The sequence below is a fragment of the Bacillus rossius genome, chromosome 5 (assembly GCF_032445375.1).
Source record: "Bacillus rossius redtenbacheri isolate Brsri chromosome 5, Brsri_v3, whole genome shotgun sequence".
In the NCBI taxonomy this organism is placed as follows: Eukaryota; Metazoa; Arthropoda; class Insecta; order Phasmatodea; family Bacillidae; genus Bacillus; species Bacillus rossius.
In genome coordinates this window covers 67,606,878-67,631,266 of record NC_086333.1, presented here as the reverse complement: position 1 = coordinate 67,631,266, position 24,389 = coordinate 67,606,878, and the positions used below count along the sequence as shown (strand labels likewise).

At 38.3% G+C, this 24,389-nt stretch overlaps 1 protein-coding gene across 1 annotated transcript in view; it reads right to left on the bottom strand.

Annotated features, from left to right (window-relative positions):
- Positions 1–5,164: 5,164 nt before the first annotated feature.
- Positions 5,165–24,389, bottom strand: part of LOC134532288 (glypican-6) — a 50,809-nt gene continuing 31,584 nt past the window's right edge. The window contains exons 3-11 of the mRNA XM_063368706.1: positions 22,861–23,019; positions 17,826–18,060; positions 17,129–17,285; positions 15,246–15,411; positions 13,899–14,029; positions 12,432–12,593; positions 9,759–9,874; positions 7,417–7,592; positions 5,165–6,134 (exon numbers count right to left, since the gene is read on the bottom strand). Coding sequence (XP_063224776.1) covers positions 5,836–6,134; positions 7,417–7,592; positions 9,759–9,874; positions 12,432–12,593; positions 13,899–14,029; positions 15,246–15,411; positions 17,129–17,285; positions 17,826–18,060; positions 22,861–23,019 — 1,601 coding nt within the window. The 3' untranslated portion in view covers positions 5,165–5,835. The remainder of the gene's footprint in view (positions 6,135–7,416; positions 7,593–9,758; positions 9,875–12,431; positions 12,594–13,898; positions 14,030–15,245; positions 15,412–17,128; positions 17,286–17,825; positions 18,061–22,860; positions 23,020–24,389) is intronic.

The following is a 24,389-nucleotide window of genomic DNA, read 5'->3' as shown; positions in this document are numbered from 1 at the left end:
AAGAGCACAGAATAAAGGTATTTTCGGATTTTTAAATTTTTTTTTAAAAAAAATCGCCAAAAAATGAAGATTAAAAAATTCGATATCTCCTAAAGTAATTGGAATTTTTTATCTCCGCAGGCGGTTCTGAAGAGAGGACGTAAGATAGCATATAATGAAAGTTATTTCATATTTGTACGATTTTTTTTGGCGCTAATCCGTACAATACATATTTACCGAATTTTAATTAATGTTTCTACTGCAGCAGACATTATAGATGTATAATGTTCATGCTGTTCAGTCATTAAGGATTACTTTCACTCAGTTAATTAGGTACTTCGTTTTAGTTTAGTTAGCCTTATGTGGTCCACCAGCAATACTTACTTTTATGTTAGTGGGGTGAGGTGATAAGATTGATGCTCGCTGGTGTTTCTAGGGTGGTATCACCTCTAAGCACAAGGCTCTGAACTGGTGCACTGTCTTCTCGTCGTTCAACTATGTGATGTGAGCGGTAATAATAATATTTTAGGGTATAAATTGAAGATAAAGGTGTAATGCAAGTCCCTTGAGTGTTTTCAAAAATCTTTACTAAAAGTTTCATACTTGATATTATTCTGAAAACACAAATTTTTAACAATTTTCACTCTCCAAAAAAATACTATTTGAAAACAAAATATGGAGGCATTACTAACATACTGATCTCAATGTATTCGTGAAAGCTTTTTGTGAACAGACACCATTCAAATATGCTGAGTTTTTAAATTGTGTTAGTAGGTAGATAAGTAGGCGGGCCCTTAGGGTAGTTCTGTGATCTCTCTGAAAATTCTGATTTTAGTTGGAAAAAGTCACTTGTCATCAATTCTAAGTTACCCCAAGATTAACTTCAGCAGAATACCACACTTGCTGCATATGTGTGTCCATTCGCGGAACAAAGTATGTATGTACACTCTACCTACAATTACAGTTTGAAGTCACAGTGTTCCAGCACAGTTAAATTACACAGTGATGAGACAGTTCATTTTTTAAGTGCATCAGTTCTGTAAGGAAGAAGTAGGAGTTCTAATTATTTTCTGTTGTGTTAAGTAGTTGTGCATAATATTGAAACAGTTTCTTCATGCATGTCATTACTGTCGAATCCAAACTGTCAATTATGTTATGACAACAGAAAAAATTCAACTTATGCTGCTAGCAATATTGGAAGCACTACTCAAAAGCATAAAGCACAATCCGAAAACCATTAGACTTAAAGATGTAAAGCAGTTCCACAGTTTTCTGCGATAGCTGTGGACTGCTCAGTTAATAATGTCTACGCATTGTCAGTTAGTACTGTCTGTGTCGAATATTGGCAGCAAGTTGTGGGCTGGCTGGTTGGCTCTGGTAGCTAAACCTCTAGACATTTTATCAGCATACAGACTGTTACAATGATATGGGCTGCTGATCGTTGCATACGTCTCCTGCAATGACAGAGGAATAATTTGGTAGCATTCGTAAATATAATTCCGTTGATGATGATTCCTTGATACTTGTGTCCCGAGCACGGTTAACCCCGGTAATGCTGCGGTGAGGGAAGCCACTGTGCACCTGGGGTTTTCATGGCAGGTTGATTGTGTAATCATTTTACCGCCACATCCCATGAAAGTAAACCACAACACGGATCCTGGATCTGGGATCAAAATAATTTTTCTAAGAGAGAAAAATTTCGGACTCTGTCGAGAATCAAAATCAGTGTCTTTGGCTCACTAGTCGAGAGCTTGAAACACCAAGCTAAAATAATTTCAGACATGATTAGGTAATGACATGGTATTTGTGAGTATTTGCAAAATTTTTATTGATATTCATTATATAATTCACAGCTTTTCAGTATCTGGTTAGGACAGTTCTCATATTATAACTTAAGACAAAAATAATATTACTTATTAAAACTCAAAACACTGGCTGAGTGACAGACAACACATTGTTTAAACCATTGGGTCTAAAAGCATGAAATTTTGCTTAAGAGTTCCTTACATAACGTAGGTGAGCACTAGAAATAATTTTCGAGAATTTGTTCCCTGAAAATTTGTATTGAAATATAATTCCATTGATGATGATTCCTTGATACGTAGCATTTCTTCTCAAACTAGTTGTTAAATAATCTTATTTTCATGTATTATTTTCTCTTATATGAATTTATATGTCAGTTAATAAAGACATGTATATGCCACAATTAAACAATTAAAAAATTTGTTTTGACAGTTCTAGGAAGTCAATACATGACGTTAAACAAAGCTGTATGCGATGTGATTTTAAGCCAATTATAGTTTTGGAATGAGCGGATGAATGAAGAATGAGAAAATAAAAATGAAGTCAATGGTGACAATGATGGTGATTAGATTAGACTGGCGTATTGACAGAATGAATGGGTAGGGTGTACAGGAGTACTCCGAGAGAAGCCATAGACCACGGCAACGTCAGCCGTGTTTCACCCAAGCAAAAAGCTGGAAAAGGAACCCGGACCACCAGGTGGCGAGTGTCTGAATGCATTCATCGCACGTTGTATGCCAGCTATTGGCAGTTCATTTGATTTATAATTATTTTTTGAATTTATAAAAGCTCACATAGATCTGAGTGTATTAGCCAGTTCTTGTCCATTATTTTTTATCCTGCATTCTTTGGATAAATATTTCACTAACAACAGTGTATTTCCTGGCTCTTGTAGTTCCTTTTAATAATGTTGCACATAAGCCTTCTACAGGATTATTTATTTTCTCTCCATACTGTGAATCACTTTATAGTTGCGCTAGCATCCATGACATGTGAACATAAACAATGTTTCTGCGTGAGTAGATGCCTCCCCTAACGGAAGCCATACCCTACTCCCTGCATTTTCAACCGCCGAGATGTAATGTAATCTTAAGACAACGGGCCAGTGCTGTGTACATCTTTAATTAACTATTTTCAGAGCTCAAGAAAATTTATTTGAAAGATAGAGCCTTAATATAGGTCTCAAACTAAACTGAGAGCTTAGTTATTGCAAGAGCTAATTGATAGTTCTTTCAAGTGGTGCATGTGTACTGTGTATTATCTTTAACTAACAAATGAAGAAAGCCGTGGCTGAGCTGTCTCATATAACCTGTCTATCTCTAGCGATTTCCAATTTCCAGGTTTACTTGTTCTATTGTGCATAGGCATTAAAAAAAAACATTATGAGCAACATACAAAAATTCAGTTTTCAAACTGTTAGTTGATCATACCTTATTTTTCACTATAATTTTAATGAAACAAATTATTTTAGATGGTACCACTTCACACCAGTTAATAATGCTGGTGCAGAAGATTTTGCTGTGTTGCATTTTGTTAATTTTCAGAGCTCCGCCCGTATTGTGGCGTTGTCAATGGTAATGTAAGAAAACCTTTGTTATGAGGTTACACTGTGTGCTATTCCAGTTTTTTTTTTAATGTTGAGGTTCTGTCTTAAATCTTTTTTTGCAAATGGCGCACTGGAAGCAATAGGTACTGCTGAAAAACCTGGCATTACTGGTGTGTTTCAAACTGAAATTAAAAATATAATAATTAAACGGTTCCATTACTAAACATGCATTTAATTCATAAAGTGGAAAAACAAAACTAAAATAATCCTGTACAAATAAGTTTCTACGAAGTCTAATAAGTACCATCTTAATGCTGCACTCTGGCGTATGGTGGTGTGTGGTGTGGCACACCGTAGCATTTCTTCTCAAATTTGTGCGTGAGAAAATTCAGCAAACATCACTGTCAATCAACATGTTTCCATTTTATCTCATTTCACCATTGCTAAGTTCCGACGTTTTCCTCTATAGTGTAATGCATAAATAAACTGTAATGCTGGTATCACAATAGTGCAATGGGCACAAAATGAAGAATACAATGTGCAAGAAAAAAAACATTGCATTTTGTCAACTTGAAGTTTTTATCCACACGACAAACAAATATTAAAATTATTCATATAAAATGTTTGTTGCCATTAAAATAACATTCATCAAACATTCAACATCATGAATGTTTACAGGTTTCTTAACCAAAATATAAAAAAAAAATATTGTTAAAATTGAATTCACTGTAATGTTAATTCAAAAAAAAATTACAGCATAAATGAATTTCAAATCACAGATGAATTTAGTAAAGAAACCTAAAAAGTGTATAAATAATATTATTACCAGTACACCAGTCTAACCACCTTTTGCAAACAAAATTCTTTCTTATTTCAGTAAAAAAAAATATTTCTAACCAGAAAACCTGTCATGTCTGCCATTTTCGCAATGATAAAGTTACAGATGTGTCGAACATGATTGGTTAGAAAAATATTTTATTTGCGTTCCATCACATTGCGCTCGTCATGCTATTGTAATTCCAGCATAAATCTCATATTACATGCCTTCATATTATAAACAGGACTTAAATTTGCATGTGAACTGTTTAAGTCACCCACAAATAAAATAACCATACCAAGCCGGAGTGAGTTCTTCAATAAATACGGTGGTACATAACATTTGCTATTTTCACAGCCACAAGTAATTGGAATTCTTTTAAATTATGGTATTATATCTATGTGCACAGCTCAATCAATATATCTTTCAATATCCATCCAAATACAGTAACCAAAAGCTAAATTGGGATACCTACATATTTATTCCTAAATTTCTGTATGCTGCAGAAACTGTGCAAGGAATGCGTTTGTGGCACCGGAATTTATTTATAATTTTTTACATGCCCTAAGTAAATTTGTAGACAATTTTTTTTGTAATGGTAATCAGTCCTGTGTGTAGCTAATTTATAGTTTAAGTGGTTTATTGTCATAGCAAGTCCAGAAAAACATGCACGGATGAATAATAATGTATGTATTCTAAAACTTTCAGAAACTAATACGTATGTAAGTACATACATGAATTTTAAGATGTAGTCCAGTCAGCATTAAAAATATATATAGCTTAGGTTGAAATGAAAAAAAAAAAAAAAGTACACAAATCATACTTTTAAAAATATTGATATATATTATACTGAAAAGCGATTATAAAGTATCATTACGTTTTTAATTTGCAAGAAGAAAGAAAATATTATGAACTTGAAATATAACTACGTATTAACTTATCTTAAGAAGCAGAGAGGATGAAATGGAAAGGTTTTTATCCAGGTAGGCACAAGGGTGACAATGGAAACTATTGTAAAATTATAAAATAATGCATTTTACTACACAACAGATCTCGCTATGTTAGAAATCCAACAATGTTATTTTTACAGATTATTTCATAATGACCAATCATTATTATTATACCTATAACATGACAAATTCTACTCAAGTTCATACACAACAGCTTTTTTTTTTTAAGTTTCGCATAAATGGCACCCAACAAGGCTGTTCCATCTTAAAATTGACAACATATTGAAGTCCGATAATTTATCACAGAACTTATTACGTGTAAACTTTTCAGATCACACATCAGCTCTCGATAGATGTAAGAGACGTTCATTATCGTCCATTGATAATACAAATTATGCCGCATGCTTCGGAGATAAGCGAAGTCCTCTTTGACATTTTCCAGCATCTCTCTGACGCACTTGTGAAATTAACAGCCGTCCGAAAAGTTTTCAGCCGGAAACTCGCATTGTTTACGTCGGTTGTGGGACTGGAAATGAATTACGCTCGGAAATTCATCTTCGCTTGTATCTTCAGTCCACTTGCACGTCAGATGTAAAATATTGTTCGTTTATTACGGATACACACATAAATTCACATTGTTTTTACCCTGTCTTAACAATGCAACTTCCTTTTATAAAACACTGAGAACACCTCTTCTGGTCGCAGCTGGAAGGGAGCGACGCAGGGCGCTGCGGGGGGGATCACAGCCAGTCAGAGAACATCCCCCCGAACCACATGACCACGATGGGCAGCAGGTACGTCGCGACCGCCCGGCCCACGGAGACCCGGGGGTGGAGCGACGGCCGCCCGCTCCCCGCGGTCGTGTTGTACGTGTCGCGGGGGGCCTCGGGGTCCGTGATTCCGGGGACGGGCTTGTGCGGCTTGGGGCCCGCGTCCGGGGGAGGCACGTAGTGCGCGCCGGAGCCTTCGAAGGCGTCGCCGTCCTCCGTGTCGTCCGTCCCGTCACCGGAGCCGCTGCCCGATCCGTACGATGTCTCCTCTGCGGGAACGACAACACGTTCGCTGTGCTACAACCGACGTTTCCTCGTATGTGTATTTGAAGAAACACTCTCATCACACTAGAATCCATTTATTACATATAGAGATATCACACAGTGCCCTTTGTGTTCTGCAATAACTTCGTAACTCTGTTTAATACGATAATAGTCCAGTGCCTTCTGCCAAGTGTGAATTTAAGGGTATGGTACACAGAGTATATTGATGGCATAGAATGAAAACCTTGTATCTCATAAAATGCATATTTTACAGCAGAGACAAAAAACTATTTATTTCTACAATGTGGAGTGCTACTGATATACGTGGTTTCTTTTTTTCCCGATAGAAAGCAGTAGGGTGCACATTTTATTTCTTTCTGCCAAACATTTTGTGAGAGACGAGGTTTTCATTCTAAGCCATCGATATATATATATATATATATATCCCTACACTCCCAAATATGATATTTGTGTTAATTTTATAGGGCCAATTTCACTGCATGGTACTGTGCGTTACAGATGATTTTTTATTGGGTGTAAAGAAAATAGGGGGAAATCCAAGACATCATGGAAGTTGGCAAATGACAACAAGCTTGAATGGAGGAACGAATGAAAATTAAGTAGTATGTAATGTTTGCAACAGTGAAAGAATGAAGAGAGTCGTGAAAATAAATATGTACAAATAATGGTTTAGATTTTGGAACAAAATTAAGCGGTTGTGGTACAAGGAGTGAACTAAAAATTGGAATGTAATATCGTAAAATATAAAAGTGATAGAGTAAGTATTTAGTTGGTAATAAGAAAATTATTTAAATATGTGGTGATGAGTGTAGCAGCCACAAGAGAAAGAAAAGTTGTGTTTCTTTATGCTGAATTAATTTAATGTGGCAGTGTAGAAAATGAAACAGTGAGAAGTGACGGTTTGTGTTTAGGGATGTACATATATATATAAAACACACATCACTGCAGGTTCTAAAAATCAAAAGTCAAAACTGGAAGTTTAAAAAAAACTGTATTCTAAAGTAACTTTATCCCAGCATTATTTTATTTACTTATTTTTTTAATGTATTTGTAAAGATAAGTTACTAGCTTTAAAAAAAAAGTTACTTTAAAGTGTGTTTACTGAATCTGGTACAGGCAACTTTTTTTGTGTCGAATTTGTGAAATAATTAAATGGACATACAAGGCTTTGCAATTGGTTTGCAAACTTGTATTATCACAGCTACGTGAATGGGTGTTGTTCGTGTCCTGGGGCCCCAGGGAAGACGCCCGCGCGGGCAGTCGTACCGTAGTCGATCCACTCAACGTCGTGGCCGTTGTATGCGCTCTGCAGCTTGCTGGTGATGGCGCGCAGCGTGAACACCTGCTCGTTCAGGACGCTGCTGGGCCGGTTGACGTCCACTGCCACTTCCGGGTTCCCGCGCTGGTTCACCAGCCCGTCCCCGGCGACGAGGGTGTCGTACCTGCAACCGCCCAAGCGTTCGGTGCCTCCCAAGCGTTCCCAGCTCCCGTCGCTAGGCCAGAACTTATTTGGCGAGGGGAGCACGTCTTTCAACTTATTCATCCATGCATGTTTTTGTGGACTTGCTATGACAATGAACAACTTAAATTATAAATTAGCTACACACAGGACTGATTACCATTAAAAAACAAAGTGTCTACGAATTTACTTAGGGCATGTAAAAAATTATAAATAGATTCCAGTGCCACAAACACATTCCTTGCACAGTTTCTGCAGCATACTGAAATTTACAGTGTTATGTTACATTTTTTGAAAAATTGCACTAAGTCCAGGGATGAAGGTGTTATAATGCATTCTATGTAATGGTAAAGACACCTTCCCTGTAACATTCAAAAATTACATAGTTACGAGTTGATGAAGGTGCTACGTACACATAAGCAAGTAGCAAACAAATTACTTTCGGAGCCTTTTTCTCAAAACAATAGTTTTGTAACATAACACCTTCATCCACTTGCCCCCAATTATTGTTAAATTAAATATCACATTTCATCATCTTTATTTTCCAGCTTGATATTAAAAAAAAATTTCAGCAAAAAATCTAAATGTTAGCGAAAATTAGAAACAATATAGATATAGCCAGTAAAAAATCATACCCTTTTAGTTTTGAATAGCACCGTGGAACAATGTTAAGATGTGTCACAATGGAATAGAGAGTTGAATAATATTTTGATACGTATTCAAAACTTCTCAATTCTCAAATCATCCTACACGGCTCTACCTCCTGAGACTAACTCATGGTACACTTGAGAGAGAGGGGAAGGAAAAGGGGGGGGGGGGTAACTCCCAGTTTGCGAACCACTGCTACAGATGCTAGGGAGCTGAGTTTGCTAGAGAGCCATGTACTTTGCTCGTCAACGTCCACGCAGGTTAAAATGCACCACAGCCAACATCCCACGATACAAGAAACGATACATTTGAGAAACAGTATAAATATTATTAAAGCCATCAAACACAAATAGAGAAGATGGATACAAGTCAAGCAGAATTTGGGAACCACTCTTCAGAAATCCTCAAAACCTAACTGCATCCAACTAAAGACAGATCGTCTCTGGTTTGCCAAACAGCCCAGCCAACCAGGAGAGAAGAGACCACTGCTTGTCCAGCACCCCCAGCCAATCACAGAAGCCCAGACCAACAGGCCAACCAGAAGAATTGGCTCACAACTGCAGCCAATCTGGAATCACTCCCCTCTCAGGAGTGTGTGTTATTGACCTCAGTAGGTAACTGCTCCCTTATGATGGCGACTGCAACGTCGACCGAAAATTCGGTGATATCTTCGCCTTCGATGCAGCTTGAACCCCAAAGTCAAGTAACTCCAGATAAAGGCAGCGAAAGCCTGCAATATTTGTTAAAATATTGTATACTAGCAGTAGTGGGGCCTTGGGTGGGGCAGGGTTGCTTCTCCCCACCCAGTAGTTATCCCGGGGGGGAGGGGGTTTATAGTGATTAGTGAAATCTTGCTGCTCCAATATTCACAACTAGACCAACAAGATTTTAACTATGCCTACTTGGTGGCTCACTTTTATTACATAGCCTACAAGCTAGAATCAACACAGAAGACTATCAGCCTGTTAATATGAACACAAGGGAAAGTTATGAGGGGAAGTAGTAAGTGCATTTCAGAACTCAACTAAGTGAGGCCCTGTAATTTTTGATGACATTAGTGTCTCGCTTATCTCGTTATAAGACATAATGGGCTGACAGAACGTAGGATAATAGGGAAATTTTAGGAAAAAGCCTATTAATTTCAAATACATAATTTTACATATTATAAACCTAAATATTTTTTTTTAGAAAAAAGGCAAAAATTTAACTGAAAAAAATAATAAATTATAGTTACAGAATTATCTGAAATTAAATAAACAACAGTTCTTAAAAATATCAGTCTTGTGAGAATTAAATAAAATTTTTGACTAAGTAGTAGTAGTTGTAGAATCGGGAGCAACAAAAAAAAATACTGAGTTATTGCTCACAACTAGCAGCCCTTTTTTGGCAATTGAGTTTTTTTTTGTCGGATAAACAAGACCCTCAACCGCAACAGCAAAAAATTACACAACACGTCCGAGCGTGCAGCGGATGCGGTAATTGTGAGCGCAGAGCGTCTTACTTGGCTTTCATTTCTCCGTTCCAGCAGCTGTCGTCCTTCCCTGGGCCGGCCGCGACGTTGTCATTGTTGCAGATGTGGTACGGCAGGTGCACCCAGAACTGCTTGAGGTCCTTCACCTGCACAGCGCACCACACTACTGCGGGATCCTCCATCCAGCCACAGTGCCACCATGTGGCCTACATCTGCAGTTTTCATCTTGTGTGTGGTGTTAATCCAGTGCTCTGTGTCTACCCGTCGCCAGGGGCGCAACAACTAAATTTCCAAAGGGGGGGGGGGGGGGGGGCAATATACCTTTTTATAAAGAATCATCAATCCCCCCCCCTATTGAAGCGGGAGTCCGGGGGTCCTCCCCCGGGAAAATTTGTATTTCAAGGTGGAAAATGGTGCTATTTAAGCAGTTTTATTATCTAAAAATTGATTACACAGCACTTTCTTTGCCCCCACTTCAAGGTTTCAGGGGGGGGGGGGGGGGCAAAATACCCTTCCCCCCCCCCCCCCCCCTGTTGTTGCGCCACTGCCCGTCGCAACACCCATTTCGGATTATATACGTTAAATATTATAGCCAGGGACGAGAGAAATCTCTCTTTGGTCCAAGATTACAGTGAGCAGAGCTTCAGAAGAAACTATGCCATTTAAAAACTGATCAAGATATCAGAATGTTGTCCATTACTGAAAATAATTCAAGAATGCACTGAGGGCAAAAGGATGGTTCCGTCTCCATATTTTATTTTTAAACTGTTATTTTTAGGATAGTGAAAAAGGGCTCTAATGCGTGTTTTCAATAAATTTTAAACCTGAAACTTCCGCTATCTTTATTCCTCCGCCATCTAAGTCATGGTTACCGCTCAAATTTCATAGCTGTCTCATGCATGATGAGAAGACTGCGTGTCAGTACAGAGCCAATGCCGCGCTAGAAACACCAGCAAGCGTTGCGCTTATCATCTCGTCTCACTGACACAGATGAATCGCTGACTTAAGCGGGCCCCTCAACGTTATGTGGTTGTGCACATAGACGTAAGTGACGGGACCTCCAAGATTATAGTTAATTCTGAAACCTCTTGGGTACCAACTCGGTGCCCATTAATGTGAGTCATGACGAGGTGTTGAGTCAAACCCAATACTCTACATTTCACATGAGTGTGACACATTATATGATTATATGGTGAATAGAATTAAACCTAAATTGAAGTCAATACACCATGTAACACTGAAATGCAAGGCAAAACACAAATTGCAATGAACTTCAATTATCTCAATTTGCTATTAAAATATATAATCATTACATGAATCTTTATTCTAAGCTTTAATTTAAAAACCTTAAAATGATATTAATTAAGTTAAAAATGTATTTAATTCTATGTATAGATTATTTGAAGTAAAATAAATAAAAGTTATGTATAGCTGATACCATACACACATGTTTAAAGACCTACAAAGAAACACACTATAAAAAAAATAACAAATAAACATGTCAAAATATAAATCTTGGCTCCAGACACTGCAATAAAAAACATGTTAAGCTGTAATTTATATTTTCATATTTATAACTTTCTCATGAACTAAGGAACATAAACGAAGACTACTGAATTTTTTAGTTGCTGTTTTTTATTTAACTTACTCTCATGACAAATGTAGTATGTAGTGTTTTATGTACATATTTTAAGTGTTGATCAACAAAACTGTGCTTGATATGTACTTATTACAGATGGTTTATTTTTAAAAGATGGTAAGGCTGAAAATCACTGTTTTTATTTATTTAAATTTTGTTCCACGCCCACCAACAGTATAGGGACTAAAGCGGTTGGCATAACAAACACAAATAAAGTGCAAGTGCATGGGCACTGCCAACCTGCAGGCACAAAGCAAGCAGGTGGTACCACCTGAAGAGGAAACACCCGAGGAAGTAGGCACTACCGCACGGTGCAATCAGCGTAAACCATACACTTTCAGGGACTAACAATGAAATTTATGCACTTGCAGGGACTAATAACGAAATTTATGCACTTGCAGGGACTACAACAGAGGCTAAAAAAAATTGATTGTAAAGTCGGTTTACGGACGATAGTTTAACGTGACAAAGTCATAACAAAACATTGATGAAATGATTGCATACTTTTATGAATAAAATTGAATCATTTTTATTGAATTATCACTATTTTGTATGGATACAAAGAAGGAGTGAAATGAAATCTACAATTTAATTGATAAATTTACTTTTATTTGCACTCATTAATTCAAATATGTTCAAATATGTTTATTACTTTAACTTTTGCTATTTAACTTCCAATCTGTGTTATTCTGTTAAAGATAGGACGATGATAGGAAAAGTAGGAAACGAATGAGAGTGTTTCAAGTTTAATGTGCCTCGAAAAAGTCAAATCGATGGTTGTTCCAATCGAGTGGAAGAGAGACAGATGCGGCGCAAGCGTACAAATAGCGTAACGGGACAATGTGCATTACAGGACACTTTTTTGTGCGTGCAGTCGGCATTCATCAATTTATTAGACTTTGTCACGTCAATAATGAAATTTGCTTTTTTATAACACCATAAAATCTTGGCACTGCGCATTGGCGACCCTGCCTACCTTGTCGAGTGAGGGATCGCGTAGGGACGGCGAAAGAGGCAGAGACGGGTCGGTCGCAGAGGACAAGTGCGGTCCGTCGAAAACCCACCTTCTGGCGGATGTCCTTGACGAGCTTGTCCAGCGACGAGTCGGAGTTGACGTTGTCGCCGGGACCGCTGTCGAGCTTGCCGAACTCGAGGGGCTCGAAGTTGAGCTCCGTGGTGTCGCGCCGCCTCCGTCCCAGCACCGGCTTGCCGCAGCCACTGAACACCTGCACCAGGGCACCTCTCACCGCAGGGTCACGGCTACAAAACTGCCGCGAGCGATCAGGCTCGCGCAGTCTGCTGAACGGCAAGACGCGTGGCTAGAACCCCCCCTCCTAAACTGCAGCCCCGGATCAGAAAGAAAATGCACTTAAGTCAGATTAACACATAAATACAGTGTGTGTTTAATCTAAGAGAAGCAACGAGTACCTCTTTCCTATCGTTTTTCCATCCTTACTTTCACCTGATTTTTGTTCGTATACTCACCAGTTCTATGACAATCCCTCTTTCGGATATTAGTTTCCGTACAAAAAAAAATTTCAATTTAAGTAACAATATTTTTGTTCAAAATTAATGTTAATATTGTTTCTTTAATTCTCTCAAGCAGTATACTAGCTACAAAGCACACAGCTTCATTTATCTGACTGTAACAATATTATGCGAGTTTGCTCTTTGCCAGGGGTGAATTTCCCAGCATCATTCTGACATAAACAGGAACTTCACCCATACAAATATGCTCCCTTAACTCTTAATACAACAGCTGAATATCCACCACTGTCTTTACTTTGGCGAGAGAGTGAATTCGGGAAACACAAAACACTTACTGATTCAGTTTTGGCAGATTTCCTGGGCTGGATTTTTGTACAAGCATCAATTTTTGTATATGTTTCCATACATCAGTAACTTTTTATTACTTTCAGGTACTTTAATTATCGTTGAAAGCCAAACAATTTAATTAAGGGAGGATATATAAATGTTTTAATACACACTGAAATTCCAAAGAATAAATTATATTTAACAATGAAAATAGTCAAACAGTGCCAGGAATTCATACAGGGGTTGAAGTTCGGAAAAAATATGAGACAAACCTCTATTTCCTTAACAAGTTTTTAATTTTTTTTTTCATATCAAATTTTCTGCATCTGCCACTACACAAGACAGAGCACTTTGACTGAACAATAGTTTGTTGTACAGAAACGAAACTGAAGCTTTATTCGGAACACGTCTGGAAATTTGTGAACATCTGGCAACACGGCATCAATTGTAAGATGCACCTCATTTATGACTCGAGAAAGTCACAAATAAGGTGCATCTAAGAATGAAGTTGTTAAATGTGTGGTAATTATAGACGAGCTTTCTCACCCATGATAAGACATAAAAAGTTCTGACACATGCAAATGGCATGCTTTTAGGAACCAAACAAAAGATACTTGTAAAAGTCACTAAAAAAAGCAGTTTAACTGGTGGGAGTGCATTACTCAAATAGTTAATACTTAAAAATAAATAAATAATTAAACTGAGCATCAACTAACTCTTTGGGTAACTTCGGGGCCATTTTCTTGAAAGTTCATGATAGCTTCAGATATCTTGATGTTTATCGGCTCCACAACCATTTCAATATTGAATGGTCCCAAGAGTCTTTCCGTTACTTTTTCGATTGCATCTGCAAAAAATAAAGGCAAGAAATGTATATACTCCATTAACACAAAGGTATGTAAAACCATAAGCATAGTCAATGGCATTTGTTGTTGCAGTAATTTTTGGGAATGACTGTAATAATACTGTAAATAGAGACTACTTTATTGTATAAATTTATGATCTCTACCTTGATGAAAATAAATTACTAACATTAAACATTAAAAAAATATGTAATGGATTGAAAAGTATTGAAACCAATAAGGGCATATTTCAGTGATCTTTTCTACTTAACATTAAAAATGCTTTCATACTCATCATTTAAATAGGTATATGATGTTTTTTAAAAAAAATGGAGATTCTAACATCATCCAATGTTATCTAACACCATTTCTGCAATTTTATGGGTGAAACAATTTAGTGACTCAACTACGTCTTAGTATGCTGTCACTTGACAATTACTAACTCCATGGTTTCACCTACCCAGCGATGTAGGCTTTGGTGTGGTCCACTCTAAAACAATGAAAAACCTAGCAGACCACTCTGTATCCTGTATGTTTAACTTAGTATCACCAACAAAAGCTCCTTATTCCCCTTGATTTTATGGCATTTTGGTTAGTAACAGAACAAGACAGTACAAAAAAACTGAGTATAATCACAGTTTGCATCTACAACTGAAAAGAATCATTCGTAAATGGAAATTTTGCAGTTTTTATTACAGTAAGACACAACAGATCTGAAAGCACTGGTAACAGTTGAATCTATTCTTTAACGAGAAAAAACAAAGACTAGTCGGGGTTAGTATATATTCTGCATAACAGCTATAAAACATCCAGCATTTGTAAAGTACAAGGCAACATCTTGCTCTTATCAAAGGTGGTTAGAAGTGGGGCTCTAGAAAGGGCGATAGCCCCTCTCAATTCTGAATTTTTTTACTTTATTTTATTTTTGACATTAGATTAATGTTTAAAATTTTTTATGTAAAGTTGTATGGAACGGTTAAAGTTTGTAAATATTCCAAAGCCTTATTTAATGTAATGTTTGCAACTGTACTTTCTTTGTGCAACAACCCCTGTCGAGAAATCTACCTGAAGCCGCCCCTGGTTGGCCAAGCTCACGGATACACTGTGCCTACTGTGGAAGTTGAGCAAGCATTTCCCGTCCGTGTAGCGGGCCGTGGACCAGGCCTCAGCGCGCTGAGAACAGCCACATTCATTGCGAACGGGAGGGAAGGTGTGTCTCACCGACGTAGTGGTTCCACTCTGTGTCCAGCTCGGTGTAGTACGAGAGGCAGCCCTTCATGACGTTGATGCAGTAGTTGCTGCACGCCTTCAGGTCGGGCAGCCCTTGGCAGGCGGAGCACCCCGACATCTTGGTCAGAGCTCGCACGCACTCCGGGCTGGGGGGAATCTACAGCAAAACATGCCACCGGTCAGTGGCGTAGCCAGGATTTGTGTTGGGGGTGGGGGGGGGGGGGGGTTAAGAAGCATGCCCCCCCCCCCCCCCCGTATTAAAGTGGGGGGGTCCGGGAGTCCTCCCCCAGGAAAATTTGGATTTTAAGGTGTAAAATAGTGCTATTTTAGCAGTTTTCGGTACTTAAATTTAAATATTGTAATGGTAAAAATTTTATTAATTTTAATACGAAATTTGTTTGAGTGATAAATAAGAAATTAATTAAAGATTTGGTGCTAGGGGGGGGGGGAGTTTAACCCCTAAAAACCCCCCCTGGCTTCGCCCCTGGTATGAAGTACTTTTATTACAGACTACCAAACCGAGGGTTTTTTCAGGTACAGTCCAGTGGCGGATCCAGAGGTTCACCTCGGAGGGGGCACTCTAGGATTTCAGAATAGCCAGAGAAAAAATGTCTTAAAATTACTAAATTTGTATTTAATCTACTCACATTACACATAACATCCAACCACCAGATTTTATGATTCTACAAGAAATTCATCAATTATATTAAAATATTTTATTGGTTTCAAAAACAAGCATTTTTGTCGGCAATATTAATGTAGACAGACAACTGGTTTTTCGTGGGGGAGGGGGGCACTTGCCCCTGGTGCCCCCCCTTGGATCCGCCACTGGTATACAGTCTGAGATCTTCCACCAGTATTCTTCAGTTTGGAACATTTCGTATTCCATCACAGATTGAGCTGCTCACATTTTTTTTGGGGTAGATCCTGTTTTCTACAACCATAGACCAGCTTATTACAATTATTTTTTAATGTCACTGTACTGTGTATTAATTTTTCTTTGGTATTTCCACAAAAAACTATTGATGCTCGGTAATCCGGCAAAATCCCTAATTGGGCACAGCTGTAGTCCCAAATGAGCCAGATTAAAAAGGTATTATTGTATATTGTAGGAGATTTCACTGTAGTTTATAGTCTGAATTCAAATAATTAGTTTTTTTTCATTTCTGCTATTTTTCTTATGTGTGTGAAATAGCACTTTAAGGATGCTAAATAAAAAAAAATTGACAGACAAAATGTTACAGTTAATAGTTCAGGGTCACAATACCAAGACAATATAAACACGATGAACTCTAATATGGCTGTCTGCAAATCATTCCAAACCAAATGTGTCCATAAAAAGCAGTTATAATGTGCTGAAAACAGTGCAGGCCCTACAGGAATATTTTATTTCCTGTTGATAGCTGAAGTGCGTGACAATATGACATTTAGTCATTTATTGCACAAAGTGAGATTAAGTTTATTTTAGGTACAAGGAAGCAAGCTACACATGTGTTAATAAAGGAAAAAAAAACACTATTCTTCTGTTAGCTATTCTAAAAATTAAAAATAATCATAATAAACAGTTGAAGTCACACTATAAATGTGAAAGTTTACCCAGATGTAAAACAAAATTTCAATTTTTAAGCATATAAGATTTACAAAGTAGGTAAATATTTTGAATTTTAGTCCTGTAAAGTATCAGTTTTGCTTTCCGTCGTACAGCATAACACAACGAAATTAGAAATAGAATCTACTTCTCATGGGCCATCGGGGCACGTAGTTCGTCGTGTTGACGTCACTGCGACCTTGTATTTCATTGGCTACTGAGTGTGTCGGGCCTATCGTGTCGTGTTCGTCGGGGCATGGTGACTCCAGCTTAAGAGAGTATGTACCTTTATCATGTTGCTGATGACATCGTTCGCCACGTTGAGAGCTTGTGAGAACGTCCTCGTGGCGACGAACGAACGCTTCAGCTGGATGGAGAGTTTGTGTGGCACGTCCCCGAACGGATTCAAGTCCTTCATGTGCTCCCCCACGCAGACCAGGTACCTGGGAACACATGAACACATCAAGTGATGCATCACTAGCGATTACAAGAGAACATGTCTGCCATCTTACCGAGACACTCTCTTGGCGAGGCAGTGCCCGCCTGAAGTAAACATGTGCTTGTTTCCGGAAGTGACACCACAAGGGCTGCCTGAAGTGGAAGTTAAGTATGCAAGTCGAATCTGTGTACTTATTATAGTTAAACGTAGCTGTTTTTTTTTTTTTTTAAACTTTTGTAGGTTACATTTTGTATAACATTTAGATAAAGTAAAGGTTATATTTTATATAACGTTTAACTAATTTGGAGACTTGTAAAATCATTTTCTTTTCATGATTGAAAGTTAATTAAAATCAATATTTTAAAGCATTCATAAGTAACATCAACAGATAAATGCACATATGTACCGATCGTAACTAAGAAATAAAGATAGAATCATAAATAAAACTGTCGTAAATTCATACGATACTAATGAAGTGTTAAAAATTAGTAATTTCCGTTAAACAAGGTTTAAGGAGGGGAACGCCAAGTGCAGAGACACTCACTTGTCGTCGAAGTGGTACTGCGCGTTGAGCACGGTGAACATCTTCTGGTACAGGGTGTTGAAGAAGTTCTCGAGCGCCTCGCTGAGGTCCACGTGGCCAGTGCTGAAGTACCGCTCCAGCTGGCCGAACAGGTCGGTGAACACGTACGAGTTCTGCTCGTACAGGATGCCGTACGTGCGCTTGAACATCTCGTGGAAGTCTTTCTTCGACGTCGCCAGCAGGTCTTTGAAAAACCCTGCAAGGCAAAAAACATCTGTCGCTATCCGCGTCTGTCTGCTGTCTGTCTGTGCTTACTTCTTCCAAACTAAACAATGGATTTTGATGCGGTTTTCACCCTCACGAAGACAGCGAGACCATCCCTGCACGAGTTCAAAAGCCGACCGAGGGCTCTTTGCTTGCTGCGAGGACTCCAACGCAGTCCCGCAACAGTGATGTCAGAATCGAAGGCGGGAGACTTCTTACTTAAGACGCAGTATTTCGAGCTGGCATACGCTTAAAGGCATTTATGCCATGATAATTTTACCAGAGCTCAAGTAATAATTTTGAGATTGGAGTCTTTTAATAATAAATGTTCAATTTAAGGACAGTTTTCTCAGATGGCAAGAAAAATAATTGATAGTCTAATTTTGCAACATCGTTTGTAAGGGATTCATTTTGTGGGGAAATAATAACATAACTTGTGCTGTCAATTTCTTTAGCTTATTACGAATTAATAGCAGCAGTAGTGTTTTTAATGATCAACTTTGTCTGCAGTCCAGTTGAACTGAAATATAATATTGTGCGGCCTTAGTTGTTTCCAGAATATTGTTTGTAACACTTTAAGTAAAGGCCTTTTTGAATTATTATTGTAAAATCTCAGTATTTCAGGTGTGTAATTTCATATTATTTAATGTTCACAGAGCGTCAGTCGTACATGTACTCCAAGACCAAGTTGTAGGAACAAGAGAACAGGTGCAGTATTTACGTTTTGTCAAAGAAATCTTGAAAATAAAGCAGTATGTATTTACGCTCATCGATTCTCCCGCTCGTTATTAAAAAAAAAAAAAACACCGTCTAGTGTTACGCCTCCCAGGGTACAGCACTGGGCAAGAGAAGGAATACATTTGCGCGTTGAGTGCCTTTCCCACATGGACAGCTAAATATAGCCCCATTTCGCGTATGACTTCTAAATCTGTTTTGTGTTGAGGGAGAAAAAAAACTTGTCAACATTGTTTACAAAGAAATTATTTAGTTGTGGGCAGTGCGTGTTAGTATGTATATATTTTTAATAAAAAAAAACGCAAGGCACTTACGAGAAATTGATGCTTGTAAGTACTTACTTGTTAAATATAAATGACGTCACAGCGATGGATCGCATCCGTGCGAGGACGGGCGGGTCGCTAGTTTGTACTTACAAAGTGTCGTCGATATCCAGGTCACTAGGGGAACAAGTATAAATTGCAACAGATATCAGGGATATTTGGAAATAGAATCGAGCAGGAACACAGCATTTTTTTTGCAGTGATTTTAGGAATCAGGATGTCGTGATCCAGGATTCGAACCCAGGTGCTGCGGAATAAGACAAGTGCCTCCGCCTCACTGCCGCCTCGCCTATTTCATTGCCAAGTGATGCCTCTCAGTTGACAGGCAGGAGGCAGGAAAATGTCGCGAACTAATAAATTGTCCTAAAATAAATACAATAGAGATACCACAGATGTATAGGAAACTTCTTTACCCTTCATGTAGTAAAGTAAAATCCTGACAAATTCACTACAGTACATTTAATTTTTAATTATAAATTTAAACTCTAGTAAATATAATTTTTTGAAATTATGCCAAAGAACGCATGATTTTGCATGGCTTATTTGCCACATACAACTGTCAAAATGTGTCTCATGGCGAATGTAGATGCCTTAAATCCTTAAATGTTGAAATCAAAAATTCTCCAAGTCATTTTTATATACAAGTTTTTATTCACGTAAGTGTGTGATATTTCATTGCTAGTTATTTTCCTTCAAAATGCTACTTGATACAGTTCATACAAGGGGGAAAAAAAAGGGAGGTAAATCTCGGAATGAAAGCTACAGACGTATATAAATCTTTTTTTTTGTTGACATTTTATATGTTATCTCCAAAGTCTCATAAAATCTCGTGTACGCGAGTCAAGATATTTCAGGTAAAAGGTCACATAAACTTTTTTTTGTAAATATTTTGTTTCCTATGCTCTAAATGACTTTTGAAGTTATGAGAAAATTTGTAGATCATAATGTTATCTACAAATGTGATCCTAGGCAATATATTATACAGGTAACCCTTCTTGAGATAGAGCTCTAAGGGCGAGGAACGCTAGCCGTATGTTCGAGAACGCAAGATTAACTGATTAATCCAGTACTTAGCACAATATATTAAGCTAATTACTCACTAAAGTTTTATAATTATTTACACATCTTAAATTATTTTCTAATAAATAAATATTATTTATGAACAAAATATTTTCGTTGTCAAGATAGAGTTTGTAACCGAGGAATAGGCTTAGTACAGTGTGTGTCCTCTTACATAATTTTAACAAAAATATGTGTGAGCTGTAATTTCATTTGTATAAATGATAATGCCTCGTTTACAAATCGTTCGCCAATGACTGCGTCGTGCGCAGAAGAAAACAATCTGTCTACCCATCCGGCCCGCCTGAACAATCTTGCAATAAAGTAACATTATCAGACTGACTGTCGTGTATCCACCATCTTAGGTCTTCAGCAGATACTTGTATGAAGCCAAGATATTGTCACAGATATATATATATATATATATATATATATATATATATATATATATATATAATCTATTACTATTTATGAAATTTACACAGTGTTTCATTGCAATTATTCAATTATTTAAAGCTTTCTTTTTCTTTCATTTAATTTTTTTGACGTGACGTCTAATATGTCGATGAACGCCGGCTGCACGCAGGAAAAAGTGTCCCGTTGCGCACATTGTCCCGTTACGCTGTGTCCCGTTACGCTCATTGTACGCTTGCGCCGCATCTATCTCTCTTCCACTCGATTGGAACAACCGTCTATTTGACTTTTTCGAGGCACATTAAACTTGAAACACTCCCATTCGTTTCCTACTTTTCCTATCATCGTCCTATTCTTAACAGAATAACACAGATTGGAAGAAGTTAAATAGCAAACATGTATAAAAGTTACAGTTAAAATAATTTCTTCGTTAAAGTAATAAACGTATTTGAATTAATGAGTGCAAATAAAAGTACATTTATCAATTAAATGGTATATTTCATTTCACTCCTTCTTTGTATCCATACAAAATAGTGATAATTCAATAAAAATGATTCAATTTTATTCATAAAAGTATGCAATCATTTCATCAGTGTTTTGTTATGACGTCACGTTTAACTATCGTCCGTAAACCGACTTTACAACCAAATTTATTTATTTTTTTAGAAAAATACTGCATTTATGTTTAGGGTTGTTGAAATGTAATATTGATTCATGGTGACCAGCCCTGGGGTTAGTTTATAAAACAACACGTGGCCCTCGGAAAGAGCAAAGATGGCCGTCAGTGGCCCACATCGAGCCGTGGTTGTGCTGAGGGGACTGCCACTCACTAGATAGAGATTACGGTGGACTAACGATTCTTCCGTACCAACATCAGAATGTCAGTCACATTCAGAGCTAAAATATAAGTATTTTTTAATAATGTGGCTTGTGAACAAACTGCAATTTTACTTTCTTAATATGATTATTTTGAACAATTTAACTTTTTTTTTTTTAAATGAATCTGCGAATCAACAAATAATACACCGTTAGGTTGGACTCCTCGAATGTTTAAATCGGGTTCGTTAAAAGATCGTTGTGGTTAGCATATGCATGTTTGGTTTATTTAAAACAATAAATCGGATGCATGATTATTAAATGAAGTGTAGCGCCTAAAAGTTAAGGAATCGGAAGACCTAGTTAAAGTTTATGTTGGAATACCAACATTTAAGTAAATTATTTGTGCCCATCTATGTTTGTATGTATCAGATCATTCTTGAAGGCACTAGTTACTAGTGCATTCATTTTTTTCTCTCGGAATTTAAAGCTACCAATTTCAAGAAATTCTATTTGTGTGTTGTATTAGATGGGCATTTATGTAAGTTAATATCGCGAATTTACGAGCCAAAGGTTAACCTAACATTCTTTTAGAACATCCAACGTACACCATCTTCATTTCTAATACCATCTTATGAAAATCCTTAGTTGCTATTTTATTAAAACGTATAAATGTATTAAAAGAGACACTAGATCCTGAACCCGAAGAATTGTGTGAATATCCTAGATCCTGATATTTTCCCGGGACAAAAACTAAAATTCCTTAATTTTCTGCTGTGTGGTCGATGGTGTTGGAATCGTTACTTTCAGGGTAAGGAGTTTTGTGTTTTAAACGAGGGAGTGAGATCTCTTGTTTACTTGTGTGCAAGGGCGACGCCAGGGAGGGGGGGGGGTAGGGGGAGGCAGTTGCGCCCCCCACCCCCCTAGAGACCTAGAAATTTAAAAAAAATGTAGCCAAATGCAAAACAGAAATACATACTATTCCCGCAACTTCCCCCCCCCCCCCCAGGCCATCGGCTGGCGACGCCCTTGAATGTGTACTCCATGGTTCTAATCAGGGCCGGTGCAAGGTAAATTGGCGCCCTAGGCGAAAATCCTTTATCCCCCCCCCCCGGACACCCCAAAATAAAATTTTCGTTGCCTCAAAATACATGACATAGGCCTAAGATTTCGTCAACAATCAAATGTAAGCAGGCTTGTGTTTTTTTATATTTTTTTTACTTATTACAAATCATAAACAGGTCACCGTGGACTTTAAAAAATTACTTATATCAATTAAACCTTCCAAACTGTTACAAAAATCCATTTTCATCTAGTTTCAATAATCGTTAAACATATGATATGAGCTGTTAATGCGTCGTGCTGCGCCGCCCCAGCTACTTGGCGCCCTGGGCGGTTGCCTCGTTCGCCTGTATGGACGCGCCGGCCCTTGCTTGTGTACTCACCGTCGAACCTGCGCGCGCGGGTGCGCAGCAGGCCGCCCAGCTTGTTGAGCGAGTCGCGCACCGCCTTGTCGAACTCGCGCCGGCTCTGGGCGCTCAGCTGCTGCTCCATCTCGGGCGTGCAGCACGTCTGCTCCTGGGGGCACACCCTCAGCTGCGCGCCTGCAACAATGCAACAATCCCCGCGCGCCCGTCAGCTCTCGTCCACCCTCTTCTTCCAACCGCCGCCACATCCCGAAGGGGGGGGGGGGGTAGAGGAGGACATACCCCCCCCCCCCCTTCCGGACAGCCCGCCAACTTTTCCCAGATACACCAACAAAAAGAAAGTATTTGAAAGCAAACAGCAGGCAAATATGTTCTATTCACCCTCCACCCCAACTGATGGATTGTATTTTTAAAAACGGCTAGCGACCCTAATATCGCTTTTAATTCTGAATGTTCAAAAATTAAAAAAAAAAAATAAAATAAATCTAATTTTGTATTAATTTGTATCAAAAATAAGTACAAATTTGAAAAAAATATATATATTTTTTTTTTTATCCAATTGCTACCAAACTTCACAGGATCACTCGCTGGGCTAATCTTATGATTGCCTCACGAAATTCCATCAAAATCGGTCAAGCCGTTTTGGAGTCCATTGGGAACATACATACACACATCGATTTATATACGTAATATATATCATCATCCACCGCCGCCTCACATCACAGCTAGAGACCCAGAAATTTCGCGGATTCATTTAGTCGCAAGCTAGAATGCAAACCTTCACACTCTCGAACTGTGTTCATGATTGGACCGCAGTTGTTTGGACACGCCCCTCCACGACCGTGAGCCAACGATGCCCAGCTAGAAGAGAAGTAAGCGAATCAGGTAGTGTCAAAAAAAAAAAGGATAAAATGTTCTCGCTAAGAAATCAACCAATGGGAAAGTAAACATGGGTCGAGCACACCTATAATTTTGAATTCTATCCTGAGGCCAGAAGAATCCGCGAAATTTCCGGGTCTTAATCACAGCACATCCACCGCTACGCGGGAGGGGGGGGGGAAGAGGAGGAGGAAATACCCCTCCTCAACCCACAACCACTTCTTTTCCTTTTCCGAGATCCTAAAAATTCCATTACAGCCACCAGCAAAAGTGAAAGAATTCGAAAGCAAACAGCGGGTGAAGATGGAGTTACTTGGCTTCTGGGCTGCAGCCGCGTCGCCACCACCAGCGGGCAGTTACCTCCTCAGAAGCCAAGCGACTCCGGACAATGGCCGCGAAGCCTGCGATCTTTGTTATCCGGTAAACATGTTCCAACTCTCCTCCACCCCCTTCCGCAATCCTTAAAATAAATAAATAAAATGTATATTAATTATGTCATTCCCACCAACAAAAATGAAAGAATTTAAAAGCAAACAGCAGACAGATATGTTCTATTCACCCCCCCCCCACCCCCCCGATGGATTGTATTTTTAAAAACAATATATAATAAATCGTATATACACGCTTTTATTTGTCTCTCGGCGTTCTTGGACGGCAACAGCGCTGAC